We start from the raw sequence: 21,140 nt of genomic DNA, 5'->3' as shown, positions 1-21,140 counted from the left end.
CATGAAGGTGGAATGTGAACAGATGATGAAGAGAGAGGGTATGCCGCCTGCAGGTGCAGCTTTTGTGAGGAAGGAATTTTCTTTGCTAGGAAAGTGGTGGGTATGGGATAGACTGAGCTGCAGGTATGGAGAGCAGCCAAGACAAACCTGTTACTAGAAGGAGGGGTTGATGCTGGCTGAGGGAAGTTCCAGAATGTGTGGGGGGAATTTGACCTTATTCTTCTTGGACTTCAGCAAGCTGATCTGTAAGGGCCTTCCCAGGGAACAGGGACGGGGTACTCGACGACTGTACTAGGCTGAAAGACAGAACTGGCTTTCCTGCGGGCCGGGTGTCACAGCAGCAGGCCAGGGGCTTTCAGGCTGCCCCATTAAATCCTCCCTCATCCATACATGGGACCTGTTCCTTTCTGAGTACCTGGACGCCCAGGCCATGAATATGATAGGCCTCTCTGATAATAGATGTGTCTTAAAAGAGCCTTCAATGCTAAAGGTCGGACTTTGCTGGGGAGAAAATGGAGCACGTGGAAGGTGTAAGGAGAGGTTTGGAAAGAAAATGTGGGGCTTCCTGGGGCTCTTCAAATTGAGTGGCTAACCCTGCATGAGGAGCTGGTTTTAGTCCTGGCTCTACCACTTCTTAGCCAAGTGGTGTTGGGCAACCCACTTTCTCTTTGGGCCTTGGTTTGTGCGTCTGAAAATGGGATCAGGATGAGCAGATAATGCAAGAGGAAGCATTCTATAAACCACGGGCTGATCCCAGCTCTTGGTTCCTTCTCTGGTCTGCTCCCTGTGACACAGCCTCTTCTCCAAAAGCTCTCTCGGGAGGGCCTGGCCCTCTTCTTTGGCCTGGAAGGTGATCTGATCCCAGCCACTGTGTTCTAGGCTCTCTCCACTCCAGTCCCCAGATGGATCCCTCGAACAGGCCACATGCTCCCAGGGTTTGGTGGGTGCAGGTGCCCCCACTTACCCCTGGTTCCAAGTAACCCAGGGACTTTCTCAGAGGACAGGCAATGGAGTGCAGTGGAAAGGACACTGGTCTGTGGCCCAACCTAACTGTCCCACTCACTCAAGATCAAGACACTTTCTCATTCTGGGTCTCTGTGGGTCTTAGCTTCACTGTCAAGTGGATCTAAGAACTTCTGTTTGGTCTTCTTATCCAGGTCTATGCTGGGTTCAAATAAAATTCCGATATGGCCAAGGTTCTGACCAGGTATAATATCTTACAAAACACAGAAGCTAAGATGGAGCTAGAGCCAATACCAGCTGTAGACCCAAGAGCAAAATGAAGCCTTGCTGTTCTCAGACCCCATCCTAGGCAAAGGGTCAGGCCCCAAAAGTCCTGAGTAGAGCTGGGGTACAGCACCTCCTGTACTGGGGTAAGCAGTGCTAGGCCAGGCAAGCTCTCCCTATTCCACTGTCTTCCCCCCTTCTCTGGTAACAGTGAGCCTCTGGTCTGGGATGAGTGCTAAAGTTCTGTTCTTTTCCAGAGTAGCCCCTTTAAGTGACATAAACATTGACTCAGGAGCTGAAAACTGAAAGTAAACAGCCGGCTGGCTAGGTGGACCTGCCAATGGATTGCTGCATCAGAGGCCGAGTGAGGGCTCAATATAGTTGCCTGCCTTGCTCAACTTTCACCCCTTTGGCTGGCTTCCTTCCCCTGGGGTGGCCCTCAGAGTCTGGCCTGGACTACAACTTCCTTGACACTACAGAGAGCAGCAAACTCAGCAGCCACGAGTAGGAGCAGAGGGGAAGTGAGGACAAGGTACTTAGACTAGAGGTCCAGCCCTGAGAGGCAAATCCTAAATCTGACCTGCTCAGACTGGCTGCCGCATGGCCGGTCTCATGCTCTGAGCTCACCCTCCATGCCTAAATTAGAGGTCTGGTCATGTGGTTCTCACTATCGATATGCTCCCTCTGTGCCACACCCCACCTGATGCCACCCTCTCCTTATTCCAAGAAGCCTTCCCAGACAGGCCCATTCTATAGGGCCTACGTCACTCCCTTACCCTGGGCCTCAGTCTATGCCACGAAGGGGCCTGACTAGGGCAAGACTCCTCAACCCTTTTTTTTTGGTTTGTTTTTTAAAACAGGGCCTGGTTCAAAAGATGATCCTCAATCTTCTGAACCCAAGCTCTGCCAGAGAGAGGGCTCAAAAGTCCAGGTTTTGAGAGGGAAGGGTTAAAAATTATACTCTTACAAGAAGAGCTCCTGGCTCCCCCTAGACTCTGGCCTCAGAGTGGCTTAGGCAACCTGAGACTAGCACCTGCCCAGCAGACCTATGAGCCCCTTCCTAAAAAGTGCCTGCCAACTTGCAGTCTGGGACAGCCAATTTTGGCTGTTTCTTCTGACCTCTACACCCTTGGCCAAGCTGCTTATTTTCTAAAAGCTCTGTATGGCCCTTATCAGAGATACTTTGACCTTTGGGTCTCCTCTTAGGCGCTGCAGAAAGCTAGGGACTTGGTGGTTTAAAGAAATGAGGCAATAGGTCAGGACCTCTTGCCCCAAGAGGGGCAGCTCAGCCATCAGGCCTGGACCACAGGCTGAGAAGAAACCCAGCATCAGGAAGTTCCCTCAGGTCCCCTACTGAGCTGATCTGGTGACTTTGTGGAGAACTGGGGTTCTCTACCAGGACCATTCATCTTTCAGCTGCTTCTGGTTTGTGGAAGGGAAACCATGGGATATATATATATTTAAGACAGAATTTCACTCTGTTGCCCAGGCTGGAGCGCAGTGGCACCATCTCGACTCACTGCAACCTCTGCCTCCTAGGTTCAAGTGATTCTCATGCCTCAGCCTCCCAAGTAGCTGGGTTTAGAGGTGCCAGAATAGAAAAATTCTATCCCTTGGTTTAGACATGTTGCTGAGGACCTCAGGAAGTCAAAAGCAGAGACAGGACAAAAAAAAATCAGGCTTGCTGGCACCTCGATCCTTAGTGATGTCTGAAGTGCTGTGGTCCAGCTGAGTACAAGTGAGAACATGGGGTGGGAGGGGTGGAAAACTCAGGGTTTTAAGGGTACCCTCATGCCTGGTCTTGTCTCATATTTCCTGCCTCCTACACTCACTCCTCATGAATAACAGTGTCTGGCCCGATGCCTGTGGCTAATCCAGGGGCCCATTCATGACGTGGGCAGAGCATGGGCTTAACGCAGGAAGACACAGAGCAAGACAGGGCTCACCTCATAGTAAAGAAGTGCCATGTGGGCAGGGCAGGGAGGCCAAGGCTCAGATGATAGGCTGCTTCTTGTCCTTTGTTTCTAATTCCTATCTTGTTTCAGTACAGGCCCATCTCTTCCCATTTCTGACCACGTCTCTAGTACACAGTGCTTGTACCTTCTGCTGTCCAAATTCTGTTGATTCTGAGGTTTTTTCTTTTCAAATCCACAGCCTGAAAAGCCTTTCTTCATCTTTGTTGAATTCAACTTAAGCCACCCCACATGGCTCTATCTTTCTTTTCCTATACTCATTCCCTTTGCTTTACTTCAGTGCTAATACAGGCAAATGTCATTTGAGGAAATGAGTGGTTTGGAGGCCAGTGCCTTTCCAAGAACTGCGAGCTCCCTGAAGGCAGAATCCACAGCATGAGGGTCCTAGCTCTTTCAGCATGACAGGCAGTTGGTAGGAGTTGGAGGAACTTAGATATAAGGCTGGCTCCCCTGGGAACTGTGAGTTCCCCGAGGGAAGCTCCTGTCTTCTGCACCTAGCTCAGGGCTATGGCTTTGCACATTTATTAAAAGATGCAAATTTTGGCCGGGCATGGTGGCTCAAGCCTGTAATCCCAGCACTTTGGGAGGCCGAGACGGGCGGATCACGAGGTCAGGAGATCGAGACCATCCGGGCTAACACGGTGAAACCCCGTCTCTACTAAAAAATACAAAAAACTAGCCGGGCGAGGTGGCGGGCGCCTATAGTCCCAGCTACTCGGGAGACTGAGGCAGGAGAATGGCGTGAACCTGGGAGGCGGAGCTTGTAGTGAGCTGAGATCCCGCCACTGCACTCCAGCCTGGGCAACAGGGCAAGACTCCGTCTCAAAAAAAAAAAAAAAAAAAAAAAAAAAAAAGAAAAAAAAAAAAAAAAACAAAGAAAAAAAGATGCAAATTTCAAGTTTGAGGTCAAAACTATCTTCCTACTTTCTGGCCTGCCTGTCCTCAGGCCCAGCTCTACTTCTCCTATTCATTTATGGGAAGTTATTGGAAGGTTCTGAGCAGAGAAGTCACATGATTGAGTTGATGACTGATTTAACATCTTAAGAAGTTAACAGGATGCTGTATGGGGAATCGGTTGCGAGGAGCAAGGGAAGAAGCAGAAAGGCAAATTAGGAGGCTACTGCAATAATCCAGGTCAGAAATAATGATGGCTGAGGCCAGGGTGGTGAGAAGCACATTTCTGTATATTTTAAGGATACAGCTGCCAGAATTTCCTGTTTAATCGAAAACTGGCATCAGGGAGGATTCCAAGAGTTTTGGCCTGAACAACTAAACTAGAGTCCCAGCTACTCAGGAGGCTGAGGCAGGAGATCACTTGAGCCCAGGAGTTTGAGGTTGCAGTGAGTTGAGATCATGCCACTGCACTACAGTCTGGGCAACAGAGCGAGACCTTGTCTCAAAAAACAAACAAACAAATAAACAAAAAACAACCTCCACCCCAGAGTTCAGTTGTACCCTTTAATCAAAATTGAGAAGACGGAGGGGGAAACGGATTTGGGAATAAAATCTGGAGCTCAGTTTTGGACGTGTTAAATTTGAGACATCTATTAGATAGATATTCAAGTGGTGATGCTGGGTAGGCAGTTGTCGAGTTACAGTTGTAGAGTTAGGTCTGGGCCAAGCTAACCATCGGGAGTCTTCAGCATACAGAAGAAGTAGGGAAAATGAGGGAGACCCAGCAAAGAAGGCAGAGCAGGAGCAGCCAGTGAGGGAGGAGAACCAAGAAGAAGTGATGCCTGAGAAATAAGTGAAGAAAGTGTTCAAAGGAGAGAGATCAACTGTGTCACATGCTGCTGAGAGGTCAAATAAATTGAGCACTGAGATTTGATAATTGACTTAGGAACATGGAAGTTTTTTTGGGATTTTGACAGGCTTAAACAGTGTTCCCCCTGCCAGTGGTAAAGTGGGGTAAAGGTCTGATTAGAGTGTGAGATTACACTGGCTACAGTGTGGAGAATGAACAGTGGTGGAAAAGTACAAGTATAAGTGACACTGGTTAGAAACAGTCAGGGGGTGCCGGGCTGGTGGCTCACTCCTGTAATCACAGCACTTTGGGAGGCCGAAGCGGGCAGATCACTTAAGGTCAGGAGTTCGAGCCAGCCTGGCCAACATGGTGAAACCCTGTCTCTACTAAAAATACAAAAATTAGCCGGGTGTGATGGCGTGTGCCTGTAATCCCAGCTACTGGGGAGGCTGAGGCAGGAGAATTGCTTGAACTCGGGAGGCAGAGGTTGCAGTGAGCCGAGATCATGCCACTGCACTCCCGTCTTGGAAAAAAAAAAAAAAAGAAATAGTGGGGAGATGATTGGACTAGACAAGGGCAGGGTGAGAAGTAAGTGATTCAAAAGATGCTTAGGTGGCAGAATTAACAGACCTTGGTGATGTGGGTCTTGGCTATGGGTCATGGGGGATAAAGGAGCAGGGGTGAGAGACAATTGTGCTTCTGGCAGGAGTAACTACATGGATGGTGGCTGAATTTCCTGAGATATGGATGCAGGTGGCAGAGGAAGTGTGCAAAGGAAGATGACAAGCTCAAGTTTTGGACAGAGTGAATTGTCTGTGACACATCAGACAAGATGTCTAGGATGCAGTTGAGTCTGTACGTGTCTGCGGCATGGGAGAGAAGACTAGACTGAAGATAAGGATTTGCATCATTCGAAGTCATATTTGAAGTCATCAGTGACTGAGATATTCCCAAGAGAGAAAATCTACAGAGCAAAAGACATAGTCTGAGGAAGACAACATGTAAAGCAAATTACTGCCGTTCTCATCATCAACCTCTCTCCTCCCCTGTACGGAAGTTGATAAAACTAGCTTGTCCATCAGCAGCTAAGCAAGCAGAATCATACTTTTAACAAAATTAGGAAGCTGTCCCCAGTAAAGAGTTACTTCATCATAAGAGGGAAGAGAAAGCAAGGGCAGTGGAACTTGATTAATTTATAATGAATTTGGAACTGCAAATGGATCACTGTGCCACAGTCCTGCTAAACCAGCCATCATTCTCATCCCTTTTCTTTTTGCGGAGGCAACAGCCAGAAGATGAGGTAGCATGGGGTAGGAATTACAGGCTGGCCCCAATACTCTACCTGTGTGGCACTCGGTATTCTACAGTACAACCACCCTGTGAGGCCTGATAACCCCATTTGACAGATGAGGAAGCAGATTCAGAAAAGTCCAAAGATCTGACAAATGTCACACAGGGTCCTGTATCCACTCTACTGTGAGAGGAGGGAGGGGACATCTGTTTCTCAGATGCTTCCAGTGGAGACTGGGAGGTTCCTTGGCTCAGGTATATCATTTCAATGTGGAGTGAAAGATCAGGTCTTGCCTTTGATCATGGGGGGAAACCAGAGCAATCAATCCAGCAATTACGAGCCCTCTCCTGTTTCAGGGATGGGCTGTTAGCCCTGACCCGGAAGCAGGTCAGCTTTAGTATAGCAGTCCCAGGACAGTGGTTGAGAAGAGCCCTGCAGCCTCTCAAAGTGCTCCTCTTCAGTTGTGAGGGCCAAGGCTGGCCTTAGGAGGAGGCAGAAGAGATGGAATTCTCAAATGACGATACAGGACAGGGCTCCTGCCCTTGTCTCCCTCCCTCTCACTTACAGCTGCTGACTGTGCCTGAAGCAGCACCGAGAAAACAGGAGCTTCCATCAACTTGAAACCCTACCACCAGTCTCTAATCCTGTCTGCTTTAGCACCGATCTTCTCTGCCTTCCTTCATGACACTAGGTGTTTTCTTTTTCCTCTCAAAAGGCCAGTACCTCCACATGTGCTCTAAATCTCATGCCCTTTCTTTTCCCCCTCTCCTTTTTCTCTCCTGCTTCTGTATCTTCCCTTCTCCCTTTCTCTATGGGATTGCTGCATTAGCACATAGAAAGCTGCAGCCTTCCCATATTGAAAAACAAAAACAACCTCCCTTGGTCTCGTGTGCCACTCCAGCCACTGCCCTATTTCTCTGCTCCATATTATGCACAGCCTAATTTGTGGAAGGAGTTGGAGTCTCCATCTTGTTATCATTCAATCACTGTATAATTTTAATGACATATGATTATGTGATTTCTTTGTATAACATACCAATGAATCTATGTAACAACAGCAAATCACGAAGCACAAGAAAATGAACATCTGTAAACCCACAACCCAATCTAAGAACCGAAACATCACTAATACTATTGAATAGATCTTTATGTTCCTCCTCCCCTATCCCATTCCCCTGCTTCTATCCCATCCCCTGCCTCCACAACTATGAACACTGTAATCAAACTGCTGAAAACTAGTGATAAAGAGAAAATCTTAAAAACAAGAAATGAATAAAGGCCATGTTACATTCAGTGCAAGAACAATCAGAACAATATTTCTTATAAGAAACAATGGAGGACAGAAGACAGTGGAAAGGTATCTCTAAAATGCTAAAACAACAAAACTTCAAGTTAGAATTCTATATCCAGTAGAAAAAAAATCTTTCAAAAATGAAGGCAAAATAAAGATATTTTCAGACAATTGAAGCTGGATAATCAGTTACCAGTAAGTCTACACTACGTGAAATTCCAAAGGAAGTTTCTTAGGCTGAAGGGAAATGGTCCCAGCCAGAAATGAGGATGTGAAGAAGAAATGCAGAACAACAGCAATAGTAAGTATGTGGTAAACAGAAAAGACTATTTTTGTCTCAAGTTCTTCAAAGTGAGGCCTTTTTAATAAAGGTCACAAGATGATGGTGCTCCTGCTCAAATAATATTTCAAAATTAAATCTAAAACAAGTATAAAGAAATCAGTTGATGTTGTGATTTATCCCAAGGTAACAATTTCAATCTTTTTTAAAAATGTCATTCTTTTTTTCTTTTTCTTTTTTTTTTTGAGACGGAGTCTCGCTCTGTCGCCCGGGCTGGAGTGCAGTGACGAGATCTCAGCTCACTGCAAGCTCCGCCTCCCGGGTTTACGCCATTCTCCTGCCTCAGCCTCCCGAGCAGCTGGGACTACAGGCACCCGCCACCTTGCCCGGCTAGTTTTTTGTATTTTTTTGGTAGAGACGGGGTTTCACCGTGTTAGCCAGGATGGTCTCGATCTCCTGACCTTGTGATCCGCCCGTCTCGGCCTCCCAAAGTGCTGGGATTACAGGCTTGAGCCACCATGCCCGGCCAAAAAATGTAATTCTTAAAAATGTTTTTCTCTTAAATTTTGGTGTCTCTACTTGCTAGTGTCCTAAATACATACATGATCTTATTTCTTAAGTCATCCAGCGCTGGTTGGCAGCCAGCCAGGAGCGTAAGATTCTGAGAAAATGTGCTGAAATAACCCAGCAAGCAGTGAGAGGCCCATCACTAGCCAGGATGACTAAGCTCCCCACGTTGACTGGATTCTGGGTTCCAGTGGTAAAACTGCGACAGTCCTGGGCAAACCATGACGACTGGTCATCCGAACCAGGACCCAGAATGAGGTCCTAAGGACAGAAGTGACTCTCAGAGCAGCAAACAATGGAATGTTGTTAAGGGCACCAAAGAAAAAAGGCTGAAAAGTATTATCTTCTCAAAAGTAGACTTGCTCTTTAATTGAAGTGGAAATTCTTATTTCTCTCTCTCCCATACTTTGTATCTAGTATTTAATAGGCCAAAGACATACATCAAGATACTTCTGGACTGACCCCATTTTTCACTAATGTGGCCTCTGGGAAAGCATATAAAATGTATACATGTTAACTGCTAAATAAAATCTAACTGGCTAGAAAAATGTACCATAAGTCAAATGTCATGATTTTCAGGTGGTGTAAGAGAAGAGCACAGAGTTGTGAGTCAGAAGTTTAGATTCAGGCCGGGCGCGGTGGCTCACGCCTGTAATCCCAGCACTTTGGGAGGCTGAGGCAGGGGGATCACGAGGTCAAGAGATTGAGACTATCCTGGCCAACATGGTGAAACCCTGTCTCTACTAAAAATACAAAAAGTAGCTGGGTGTGGTGGCGCATGCCTGTAGTCCCAGCTACTCGGGAGGCTGAGGCAGGAGAGTCACTTGAACCCAGCAGGCAGAGGTTGCAGTGAGCTGAGTTCGCACCACTGCATTCCAGCCTGGCGACAGAGCGAGAGTCTCAAAAAAAAAAAAAACAAAAAATTTAGATTCACTTACTGGTTGGGTGACCCTGGGTAAGTGACTCAGCCTTTATGCATCTCAGTTTCTTTATATATACACAGAAATAGTCATAGCTTATGGGTCAGTATGTGAAGCTCTGAGCCTCAGTTTCCTCATTTTATTTTTTATACAGTCTCACTGTGTCACCCAGGCTGGAGTGCAGTGGTGCCATCATGGCTCACTGCAACCTCCACCACCTTGGCTCAAGTGGTATTTGTGACTCAGCCTCCCAAGTAGCTGGGATTATAGGCATGTGCCACCACGCCTATCTAATTTTTGTAATTTTTAGTAGAGATGGGGTTTTGCCTTGTTGACCAGGCTGGTCTTGAATTTCCTAGCTCAAGCGATCCTGCCACTTCATCCTTCCTAACTGCTGGGATTACAGGCATGAGCCACCATGCCTGGCCTAGTTTCCTCATTTTAAATAGGGATAATGATAGTATATTCCTCATCAGGTTGCTGAATTTAATTAGTTAATACAAAGTACTTGGAATAGTGCCTGGTACATGCTAAGCACCACCATAACTACTATCTTTAACACAGTCTCCTCAGAGAGACACTGGTACCCATCTCATGTCTATAAATATTTTAGTTTTTGCTTACTATTTGTACTCCATGAAGAGAGGGAATTTGTCTGTCTTATTTACTATTATATGCTCAGTACCCAGCATGACACTTGATATAGAGGAGGTACTCAAAAGTAGTTATTATTATTGTTTATTTTCTTGCCACTTGCAAGAAAGGTCAGGTGCTGTGCCAAGGCAAAAAAGAGGAGATGTGGGATTTGTACCAGAGTTTCAACCACCTAACTCAGCTGAATGAATAGTTATGAGGTGTTTTGTAAATGGCAAATAGTTGTATGACTGATATTCTGCTCATTTAGATCTTACTGTTGCACTCCTGTAAGGTTACGTCTCTGCTCCTATCTACTTGCTTGGTGGGGACTCCCACAGCACTCAATACACATTTCTTAGCTGCCTCTTGCTTTCATGCTTCTGCACTGCTTTTTTCTTGCGCGTGTCAGTGTTGGCTGACAATGCCCTGCTCTTACACATTTGCTCTTCCTCACTTTTCCTGAGCTCCCTGCCTACTGCTGGGCCCGCAGAATATGCTCAGTACAAGCTTGAGGAGTGACCCCTCCTGCAGCCTTTCCAGGAAGATGGCCTGGGGCAGCTCTGCCTTCTGTGCACTGTTCTGTGGAAGAGATGATGACTCTATAGGAGAAAGGTCAGTTGGCCATTCTCTTACCTGATCTGTTGTGGCTGCTGGTGGCAAAGTTGCTGAGAGTGACAGCATCCGCAGGGAAGCCTCCAACTGCTGGGGAGGCAAAAAGAAGTTGGGCACCACAGTGGGCTCTGGGCTACGATGGCAGTTAAGGGACAAAAATACCTAGAAGTCCACCCCCCTTGCAGTGGAGGCCAGTATCTCCACTGACCATTCACTCTGCCCCCACTCATGTTTTTCCCTCAATTAATCTTGTCCATAAATTCTTTGCTCAGCTAGCTCCCTCTGACTGGAAGGCTTGCCTACTCCTAACACATACAAGTTCTTTATGGATTGGTTCAAACCTGCCTCCTCTAGGAAGCCTTCTCTTAATCTTAGCCCACAGGATCCCTCCTTCCTCACATCCTAGAGCAGTTTGCAACACAGGAGAATGCTTAATTTTTCAGTCTGATACGATTATTTTCTTCAATCTTCCCTAAATTTCTCAATGGCAGAGACAGTTTCCTTCTGTTACCTCTACTTCCTGAAAGCCCCTCAGGAGGTTGGCAGGTAGTAGGCATTGAATGATTCTTGCCTAAGGGTCTGCTGGTTAGAAAAAGACCTATTAGAAGTCAGTCAGACAATGTGGGGATGGGCATGCGGCTCCAGGAGGCAGTGCCTTAGGCTGCATTTAGGTGCCCTGCACTGAAGGAGGGCCTGTTTGCCTGTGTTCTCTGCTCACATCCAGAAATGTGAGCTCTGCATCAGGGGCTGTCCATGACAGGACATGTCCTCACGTCAGGGACCAGTACAGCTGGTCCGATCTGGATGTGAGCCCTAGAAGGCAGGTACTGTATCGTATCTTGCACTTCTCCACCGTATCTTCTTGAGGTACTCGGTGCTGTGTTGAGCTTCCACATATTCTCATTATTTTTTGAATCAAATAACTGATTCAGTTTGGTTGAACTCTGAAGGGGGTAAAGAGGGAACTATTTTGATGTTCCAATTTTTTGTTTCTGTTTAATAAGCTAAGTGTGGTTCTCACTCCAATTTGTTTACCACCTTTTCTATTTTATCATCGTTCTTCTACACTAGACTCTACACTCGAAGAAGGCAGAGATGATCTTTTTCATAACCATATTCCTGTCACCTAGCATAGTACCTGGGAGACAGTGAGTACTCAATAAATACCTTGTGAATGAATGAAATGCATTGATTTCTTCTTTGGTTCAAGTGCCTGATTTTTCTGTAGAGAGGTGGGGAGGAATGGAGATCCCAAAGGGAAAGACCTTTTGACCCCAGGCCTTCTGCAGAGGCCCAGGTGAGGTAGGGTCTATTTGCTATTGCTGAAACTGCTGGGGCCTGCCAGCCAGCCAGCTGATGCTGTGGGGAAGAAGGAACTTTGCTGTGAGGTGGCAGGGCTGGCTCTGAAGCATGGAAGTCTCCTTCCCAGCCCACTGCCTCATGTGTGCTTTAGGGTCCTGCTCCAACAGCCACTTTCTCCCATCAACTTTTATTTTATTATACGTTTTTTTGAAACAGGGTCTCACTTCCATCGTTCAGGCTGGAGTGCAGTGGTGTGATCATGGCTCACTGCAGCCTTGACCTTCTGGGCTCAGGTAATTCCTCCACTTCAGCCTCCAGAGTAGCTGGGATTATAGGTGCATGCTACTACGCCTGGCTAATTTCTGTATTTTTAGTAGAGATGGAATTTCACCATGTTACCCAGGCTGGTCTTGAACTCCTGTCCTCAAGTGATCCTCCAACCTTGGCCTCCCAAAGTGCTGGGATTACAGGCATGAGCCACTATGTCTGGCCTCATGAACTTTTAAGTTCCTGTTCCTCAGTCATAAAAATGTTCAAGTTTCCCATTTAGGGAAAAAAACCCAAACAAACCCCTGACCTTGCATTGTCTTCTAGTTACCACCCAGCTCTCTGTCACTTACTAGATGGATAACTTCAGGAAAGTTCATTTTTTGTGCCTCAATTTCTCCATTTTTAAATGTATTAGTACTTATTGTTTTGAGGGTTAAATAAATTTATAAATGTCAAGTGTTTAGAATGGTGCCTAGCATAGTGAGCACTCGATAAATGTCAGCTATTCTTATCTCCTCAGTTTATGCAAAAAAGTTGCCTGTTCTCACTGTCCTCACCATTTAGCTCCTTTGACTAATGAAGTTTGGCTTCCATTCTCACCAATGCAAGGTCCTCCTTAACACTAAAACCAGCGATATGTCAGCCACATTCTCCTGGACCTACGTGCAGCATCAGTGCTGACCACCATGTCCTGAAACTCTGCAGCATCGGCTCCCATGGCACCTCTCTCTGCTGCTTCTCCCACCTCCCGACCAGCTCTCCTCACCTCCTTTGTGGGCATGCCCTGTCCTGCTTCTCCTTTGCACACTGAAGATGCTCAGAGTCTGCCTCTGTGTGTTTGGCTCCCCCTTCCCAGGCTCTTCTTGCTGCCCTCATCGATTCTCAGAGGTGCCTACCTTTATGGCTGAGCTCAGCCCTCAACTCCAGGCCTGCATCTCCTCCTGGATGTCCTATAGGCACATGCTACAAATGGCAACCTGCATCATCTCCCAAACCCGTCTATGTGCTGTTTCCTATCCAGTAAATGGTATCACCTGCCTGGTAACTTGTGACAGAAACCTCTAATTACTATTTCCTTTGTCTCATCCCCTGCCCCTCTATCTAATCCTCTCAGATCTGTTCCCCTCCTTTTCATCATAAAGCAGTCTATACTTCAGGTCAGACTTTCTTCATCTCTTTTATTATTGCAAGTGTCCTACCTAGCCTCCTCGCTTCTAGTCTTCCCTTTCTTAACCTGCCCTCTACAAGGCATTGGGTGACTTCTTTTCTCATACGTACATCTGACCATACCACACTCTTGCTTAACAGTGGACACTATCCATGTACCAGGTATTGTGCTAGGCAGTTTACATGATTATTTTCATTTTCACAACAACCCAGTAAGTACTACTATCACCTCCATTTTCCAGATGAGGAAAGTGAAGTTTCTTTGCTTTAGAATAGAGTCCAAGTACCTCAGCCAGGCATAGAAGTCCTTTAAGATCCAGGCCCTGCCTCACCTTGCACCATCCCCTCATCCCTGGACTCTAGCCACAGTAAACTACTGCCCACAGGCAGCCTCCTTCACCCAGTGAGCCCTCTGCACATACAGTTTGTCCTGACTAGAACTTTTCCTTGTCTCTATTGCACAATGCCTATTCATCTTTAAGGCCTGGCTCTCCTGTCTCTCTTACTGGGATGGCTCCAAGTAGAGTTAGGGCAGCTCCCTCCTCATGCTCCCTTGCGTTCTGTCCACGTCTCATCACAGTACTTGGCACAATAAACTGTCAGTATCTATCTATTGGACCGTCTCCTATCTCACAATGGGAACTTCTCGAGGTAAGGTCTCATTCAAATCTGTCCTTGGCACCCAGCACAGGGCCTGGCACGATTTATTTTTGAAAGAATAGTCAGGAAGGCCTAAGTTAAAGCAGCGCTTAGGGTCTGGACACATATGGCAGCTCCTCCATCAGCCATATTCTGAGCACAATTAATACTGACTGCAAAGGCAGCAACATCAGGGGTCAGGATCCAGGATAGGCAAGGTCAGGGAGAACTGCACACAAGGAGGTCTATTTTCAATGCTCAGCCTCCAGCCATTGCATGCTTTAATCCTTTCCTGAGCCCACTCTCCCACCCCTAGGTTTTTCTCTGATCTGCATCAAGAATCATACTGTGTGGTGTGTACAAATGTTTCCACTCATCTGGTTTTCTCAACAATGTTGTGAAACTGTGATAGTTCAATCCAATCTACACTGAGAAATCCCTTCTCTGGGTAGTGCTAGGTCCTGAGGATGCAGAAAAAGACAAGGTCCCTGACTTGGGGAGCTTATAGTTTGGTGGGTAAGGGATTTCTGCCTCCGTTTTATAGGTGAAGAAACGGGCTCATAAAGATTAAACTATATGTCTATAATCACAAAAATCATTTTGTGGGCCTAGAAGGGTCAAAGTCAGGCTCCCTGACTTCTAGTAGAGGAAGATTTCTAGTCTAGTAAAGCAGCCTGCTTCACCTGCCAGCCATACAACATTCCCTGCTTGTTGGGATAGCAGGTGAGCTGATCTAATCAGTTGGTTAGGCCACAGGTGTGAAGGCTGTAGATGGTCCTAAGTGGTTTCCTTTCCCCATAACATGCCAGTCTGTGTTTAAAAGGAGGGCGTAGGGAATGTCAGGTGCCCCCTGCTCCTATCAACAGTACCTCACTGGGGCCTTGGGAAAGTCCATCTCCATAGTGCCTGTTTAGCTCCATCACTTGGTTTTTTAAAAAAATTTAATCTGGCAAGGCATGGTGGCTCAAATGCTCTAATTGCAGCATTTTGGGAGGCTGAGGCAGGAGGATTGCTTGAGGCCAGGAGTTTGAAACCAGCCTGGGTAACACAGCAAGACCCCCAACTCTTAAAAAAAAATTAGCTGGGTGTGATGGTGCATACCTAGTAGTTCTAGCTACTTGCAAGGCTGAGGTGGGAGGATCACCTGAGCACAGGAATCTGAGGCTGCAGTGAGGTATGATAATCCCACTGCACTCCAGCTTGGGTGACAGAACAAACCCTGTCTCTTAAAAAAGAAAAAGTAGGCAAGTCATGATAACTGAGCATCAGTTTTCTTATATACGCAAAATAGAGATGACACCTACCTAAAAGACAAAATAGAGATGACACCTACCAAAATAGAGATGACACCTACCTAAAAGACTTGTGATGACCGAATGAAAAATGTACATAAAGTGCTCAATGGCAGTGATCTACTTCCCTCTTTCTCTAGCCCCTCTGCTTCTCTTTCAATTGAGATAAATAGTCTCATTCCTTAGATGCCGAGCCTTGCCTTCAGGTGGTAAAATACCCAACAGATGAATTGGATAAATCAGGGTAGGCTAGGCTAATGTGCTACCAATGCCTAAACCCAGCTCAAGGCATTATGTTTCTGAGGGCTGGTGTTAAGGGTAAAACTGTAGCACCTGTCATGCAGGTGGGGTCTTCTGAAGGAATGGTCTTCCCATGCCCCCCAGTGCATTCCATGAGGGTGGCCACTTGCTCACACTCACAATAGGCTAGCCTTAGCACCAGCATCCAAACCACTTGTGGGAAATGCCAAAGGATACAGTAGGAGGCTATGCTTTGTGGATGTCTCTGATCCAGTTGTCACTTGCCTCTGCCTGATGTCAGAGGAGTCGATGGGTGGTCCCTTATGTTCTTCCCTTCTGCTCTGGGAGGCTAGGTTTAGCGGCAACTTCTTGAAGCTATCAGCAGAGTCACTGAGCTCACCGGTGGCAGCTTCATTCTCGGCAGGGGCCTCTGACTTAGGCTCCTTGTTCTGATCTGCCTGTGGTGAACTCCATCCAACAAATGTGCTGCTCTGTTGGGCTCCTGAGAGTGTCGGGCATGGGGTGGGCTGAGGGTTGGCTGAGGCAGACTCGCCACTAACCTTGGCCTTAGAGGCCTCACCCTCACAAGCAACAAGACTTTGGCTAGGAGAACCCTCCCTAGGCAGGTAGGAGTTGACAGCCCTTTCTGGGCTGGAAAGAAAGCTACTTTTGACCGTAAGCTCTTCTCTGTAGAAAGGCCCTGGAGAAGGACAAGAAGGGCCTTCCCTCTGTACCTCGTCAGGCTGAGGGCTGATGACGTCACTTGTGTCTGATATGAAACTAGACCAAGGGCTAGTTTTGTCTGTCACCGTGGTGATCTCATTTAAGGTCCTGGGCTCAATGATGTCTTCTTCATAGTCTTCATCACTGTAGGCTGGGCCTGCCTCAGTGTCCTCACTGCTCTGCATCCTTGTAATGAGTACTGTATGCCTCAGGGACTCATGGAGCATTCTTCCTCCATTTGAAGTCTTTTCAAGAGGAGGAGGTGGTGGGGAATCTGTGCCCTTATCTGGAGCTCTTGCCAATGGCTCATCTGGCGTTGTGCATTGTTCTTGCAGTGCCTCTGTGTCCCGAGCATCTGGGAGGGTGGTGGCCTTGTTGTTTCTACTCCTGGCTCGGTGAGAACTCAAAGCCGCTTGGGAATCCCTGGTGATAGTCTGCAGATCTGAACAGCAACACATATCACTCTCATTACAAGGTAGGGCCACAGACCCCTCAAATTTCCCACACTAGCCTCTAGCTTCAGAAGCACTCTAGCAATCAGACTTTGAACAAGCCATAAAGAAAATTAGTCCACCCAAGATTCAGTGAGACTATATTCAAGGCAGTACAATTTTTAGTACTTTATTCTAATATCAGAGGACCAGAATCTAATCTATAGTTGTGGATACATCTGTGGAAATGCTTTCACAGACTATCTGCTCATGCTCAGGAATCCTTAGGAGCTGGGAGTTCTGGTGGGCATGTTCACGCTTCCAGTTACTTCAGTAACCTATATTAAAAATCAAAATGAGAATCCACTTATTTACCTATTTGATGACAGTTATTAAAACTACCGATTTTACTTGGAAAATAAAAGCAAGGAAATATCTATCACCCACATGATAAGGCAGGGAAGATTTACAGAGAAAATAGAAGCAGCAGGGTATGTTGGAAAGAGCATAGGCTTTGGAGCCAGTCAATCTTGGGTTCGAATCTCTGTTGTCACTTGTTAACTCTGTGATCACAAGCAAACTATCCTCTCTGAGCCTGTTGATCTGTACAGTGTAATCAACACCATCCACTTCATAAGGTTACAGTAGAGAATACACAAAAGAAATGGGCATACACTGTGTGGTGCATATACAATCACTTAATAAACAGAAGCTACTAGTCGTCTCAAATTATTTTTGGGATGAAATAGTGAATAAATTAATAAACAGACCTAGTAAATGATACATGTTTGCAAGATAATTTGAGAGGAGAAAATTAGGAACCGAAGGCAAATTTGATTCCTGGGGAATAGGGGTCACATCTCCCTCACAGCACCTAACAGAGGGCTCATTCTACAGGAGGTGCTGGCTGTTTAATATTATACATTGATGATTTTCAGGCCTCAAAGGAATGGGTAGATATATGAAAATGGAACATTACTACCTGTAAATAGGAATAGGCACTGGGAAGCATGTTTAGTTGATCCTAATCCTTTGGCCTGAGCATGCTTTCTGTCTCAGAGCAGTCCTCTTGCTTTTTATAAACCTGCCTAGCCTTCAAGGCTTCAAGGCATGTTCTATTGGATCTCCCCCAGGAAGCCTTTGCAGATTCATAAGTTCAATAAGATTGCTATATGGCTTTGTTCTATAAGGAAGCAGTTAAGAATATGATGCTGTGTAATCATATGTTTACCCCCTTAGACTGTGAGCTTCCTTATAAGCCTTCACTTGCACAGGATTTTATGTTATGCTTTTAAACATACTATCTTGTTTAATTTTCAGCTAATCATACGAGATCAGTAATTATAAATAAGCAACTTGAGTTTCAGAGAATTTAAGTGACTTGTCCAGAGCAGGGAGTAGTATGTAGCTACTCAGAATTTGGGACTCCAAGTCTTATCAGGAAGCTTCTTAGGGCATGAACCATATGTCTGAATCATGTTGTATCTCTAGGGCCCAGCCTAGCATATAGCTCTGGCTTAAAAAAATCCACTTGGTAACTCTCAAGTTTCACTCATATCCATTTGTCTGATGGCTTTGTAAAAAAAGCGTACTGAGGCATAACGGAGGCAGGGGCAGGCTTTTGCTATGTTTTTTTCTTTTCCTTTCTTTTTTTTTTTTTTTGAATGGTTTCCCCGATCTAATCATCTTTCTCTTTTTAAATTCATTCTCCTTGTGAAAACCAGTTCTCATTCAATCGTCTGCTTGCTGAGAACTTCCCATTTCTTCCAGGATAAATATTAGGCGCCACAGCTTCAATTCTTCTTCTTCCTTTTTTTTTTTTTTTTTGAGTCAGAGTATCATTCTGTTGCTCAGGCCAGGGTGCAGTGGGGCAATCTCGGCTCACTGCAACCTCCATCCCTTGGGTTCAAGTGATTCTCGTGTCTCAGACTCCCAAGTAGCTGGGATTATAGATGCGCACCACCACGCCCAGCTAATTTTTGTATTTTTAGTAGAGACGGGGTTTTGCCATGTTGGCCAGGCTGGTTTCGAACTCCTGACCTCAAGTGATCCACCCACTTCGGCCTCCCAAAGTGCTAGGATTATAGGTGTGAGCCACCGTGCCTGGCCACAATTTCCCTCTCTCTCCTCTTTTAATATGCCCCTTTATAAAGATTCCCCTATTTGTTTCCACCTCTACTCCAAACAGGCCTTCATCTGTTTTGCTGTCATACTTTCTTTGTGAGAGGATTTTTCTTTGGTTGACTATAGAATATAAGCTTGATGAAGGGAGATAATGCCTGTCACATCCACCACTCTATCCTCCTGGGACAAATAATAGAATAGTGCCTGGCACAGATGGTGCTCAATAAACACTTGACTGAAAATATCCAAGCAAGTGGAAGTCAAACACAGAGCATTTATCTGAGGCCATGGATACGAACAGGTTAGGCATCTGGAAGAAGAGGACAGAAAGAAGGTTTGTACTTAGTGTCAATCATGGTGTTTTTCTCTCCCTTTAGACAAAGAAAATTGAAATTCTTCATCCCTGTGGAGAATCTATGCATTTTGCTCAAGCAAAAACAAGTGAGGTCTAAGGATGCTGACCTAGTTGATTTCCCAGTGAAGTCTGCCTGATAAAGATTTCTAGGTCATGACCCTGGATCCTGATTCAGAAGGATGGAGTAGGACCCAGGAATCTCTATTTCACAGTAAGTGCCCTGGGTGACTCTTGTGCTCAGGCAGGTTGGCCAATACTTGCTCTAGAGCAGTCTCAGTCTTGTCTACATACTAGAACTACCTGGAGAGTTAGAAACAATACTGATGCCTGGGTTCCACCTCAGAGATTCTGTTGACCTACAGTACAGCCTGGGCATGGGGTTTTTTAAAAGTACCTCAATAATTCCAGTACACAGCTAAAGTGAGAACCACTGCTCCAAAGGGGTTTTTCAAAGGGTGGGCTATGAACCCCTAACATTCAGAATCATCTAGGGTGCTTGTAAAAAGTGCAGACTTCTGGGCTCTGATAATTAGAATTTTAAATATGCTTGTTGTTTATTATTTTCTCAGAGAGTGGCACAAGTTCAAGAACTGCTATTGAGGAACCACTCATCTAATCTATCCCACTCTTTTCCTGGCTGGGGAACCTGAAGTCCAAGAAGGGAAAGGACATGTTCAGAGTCAGACTCTAAGGCTGTACCAGAAGCCCATCAAGGACCTGGGTCAGTCCAATGCTCTTTCCATTGCCCCATGTTGCTGTGCCACATTATTATGTCCCTCCTTTTCAAAAGCAAGATGGTTTTTTTTTTTTTTTTTTTTTTTTTTTTTTTTTTTTTAATAAAAAAAAAAAAATAATTTTGTGAGAGGCCGCCCCCAGGGGGAAAAAAAAAAAGGGAGAGGGAGAAAACAACTGGTCTCTATTGGTCATAGGGGCTTGTCCAAAGGAAAACATTCAAATGCTTTTCGAATTAGCACCTAGTGACCATAACTTCTCAATAAGAAAGGATCTGAATCATACCTGTGATTAAGGAGCTGACTTGCAACACCAGGTTATTGGATTTCTCCAGGATACACTGGCTCCCAGGGTCTAGGCTGCTGGCACCTGGCCCAAGATGGTCCTTACAGCTCTCCTGGTGCTGTGAGATGGCCGTTTGAGTTTGAGGGCTGAGGGGTAGGAAAGGCTTAGTGAGCTTCTGGCTGAAGTACCTCTGGATCTGATCAAGCTCACTCAGATTCTTCCTATAAACAAAAGGGGGAGAAGAAGACAAAAGGGTAATTCATGGAGATTATGAACATCTTTTATGTCCCCTGAACACTACTGCTTGAGCTAAAGCCTTAATACCTCTCACTTGCTCTATTAATATACTAAGGCCCTCTCTCTCCAATCCAGCAACTCATCCTTCACTCCTCTGACAGCAATCCTGCTACTGGGGACAACTTTCTCCCCATTTTGTCTGTCTAATGCAATTCTTCATATGATGTCCAGCAAAAATGCCACTTCCTCAGAAAGGAACTATTCTTGACCATCATTCCAGTCCTTATTTCTCTTTACTTTGACAAAATAAAGCCCTACTCTGTGCTAACACTGTCCTTTGCTACCTCATAACCATTCCTGATCCTTCAGGCAAGCAACTTCTAAAAAGCCTTCCCTGACTCTCTTAATTAGTTTAGGGGCTCCTCTTCTGTGCTCCATAGTTCTTTCTGCACTCTTCCATCACATCACTCATTTATTTCACATCTATTTCCCCTGATGTATGGTGAGCTCTGGGCTGATTCCTTCACGTCTACTGCACCCAGCATAGTGCTTGGCACAAAACAAAAGAATGTTGAAAGGATAAAAAGGACATAAATAAATGATTTTAATAATCTGTTTAAAAGCCTTTAATAGGGCTGCATTCTTACCATTCTCCAATAAGAAACCTTCACTTGCACAGGATTTTATGTTTATGCTTTTAAACATACCATCTTGTTTAATTTTCAGCTAATCATATGAGATCAGTAATTATAAATAAGCAACTTGAGTTTCAGAGAATTTAAGTGACTTGTCCAGAGCAGGG

The 21,140-nt window shown here is 45.7% G+C and overlaps 1 protein-coding gene across 1 annotated transcript in view; it reads right to left on the bottom strand.

Moving 5' to 3' along the window:
• The window catches only part of C2CD3 (C2 calcium-dependent domain containing 3), a 166,750-nt gene that overhangs the window by 4,318 nt on the left and 141,292 nt on the right, over positions 1 to 21,140 (bottom strand). Inside the window, exons 30-32 of the mRNA XM_011942052.1 lie at positions 20,102 to 20,322; positions 15,689 to 16,616; positions 10,563 to 10,674 (exon numbers count right to left, since the gene is read on the bottom strand). Of these exons, the coding sequence (XP_011797442.1) occupies positions 10,563 to 10,674; positions 15,689 to 16,616; positions 20,102 to 20,322 (1,261 nt within the window). The remainder of the gene's footprint in view (positions 1 to 10,562; positions 10,675 to 15,688; positions 16,617 to 20,101; positions 20,323 to 21,140) is intronic.

Source organism: Colobus angolensis, unplaced genomic scaffold, assembly GCF_000951035.1.
Source record: "Colobus angolensis palliatus isolate OR3802 unplaced genomic scaffold, Cang.pa_1.0 Scaffold205, whole genome shotgun sequence".
NCBI classification, from domain to species: domain Eukaryota; kingdom Metazoa; phylum Chordata; class Mammalia; order Primates; family Cercopithecidae; genus Colobus; species Colobus angolensis.
The sequence above is the reverse complement of the archived record's forward strand: the minus strand, read 5'-3'. Positions and strand labels throughout refer to the sequence as shown.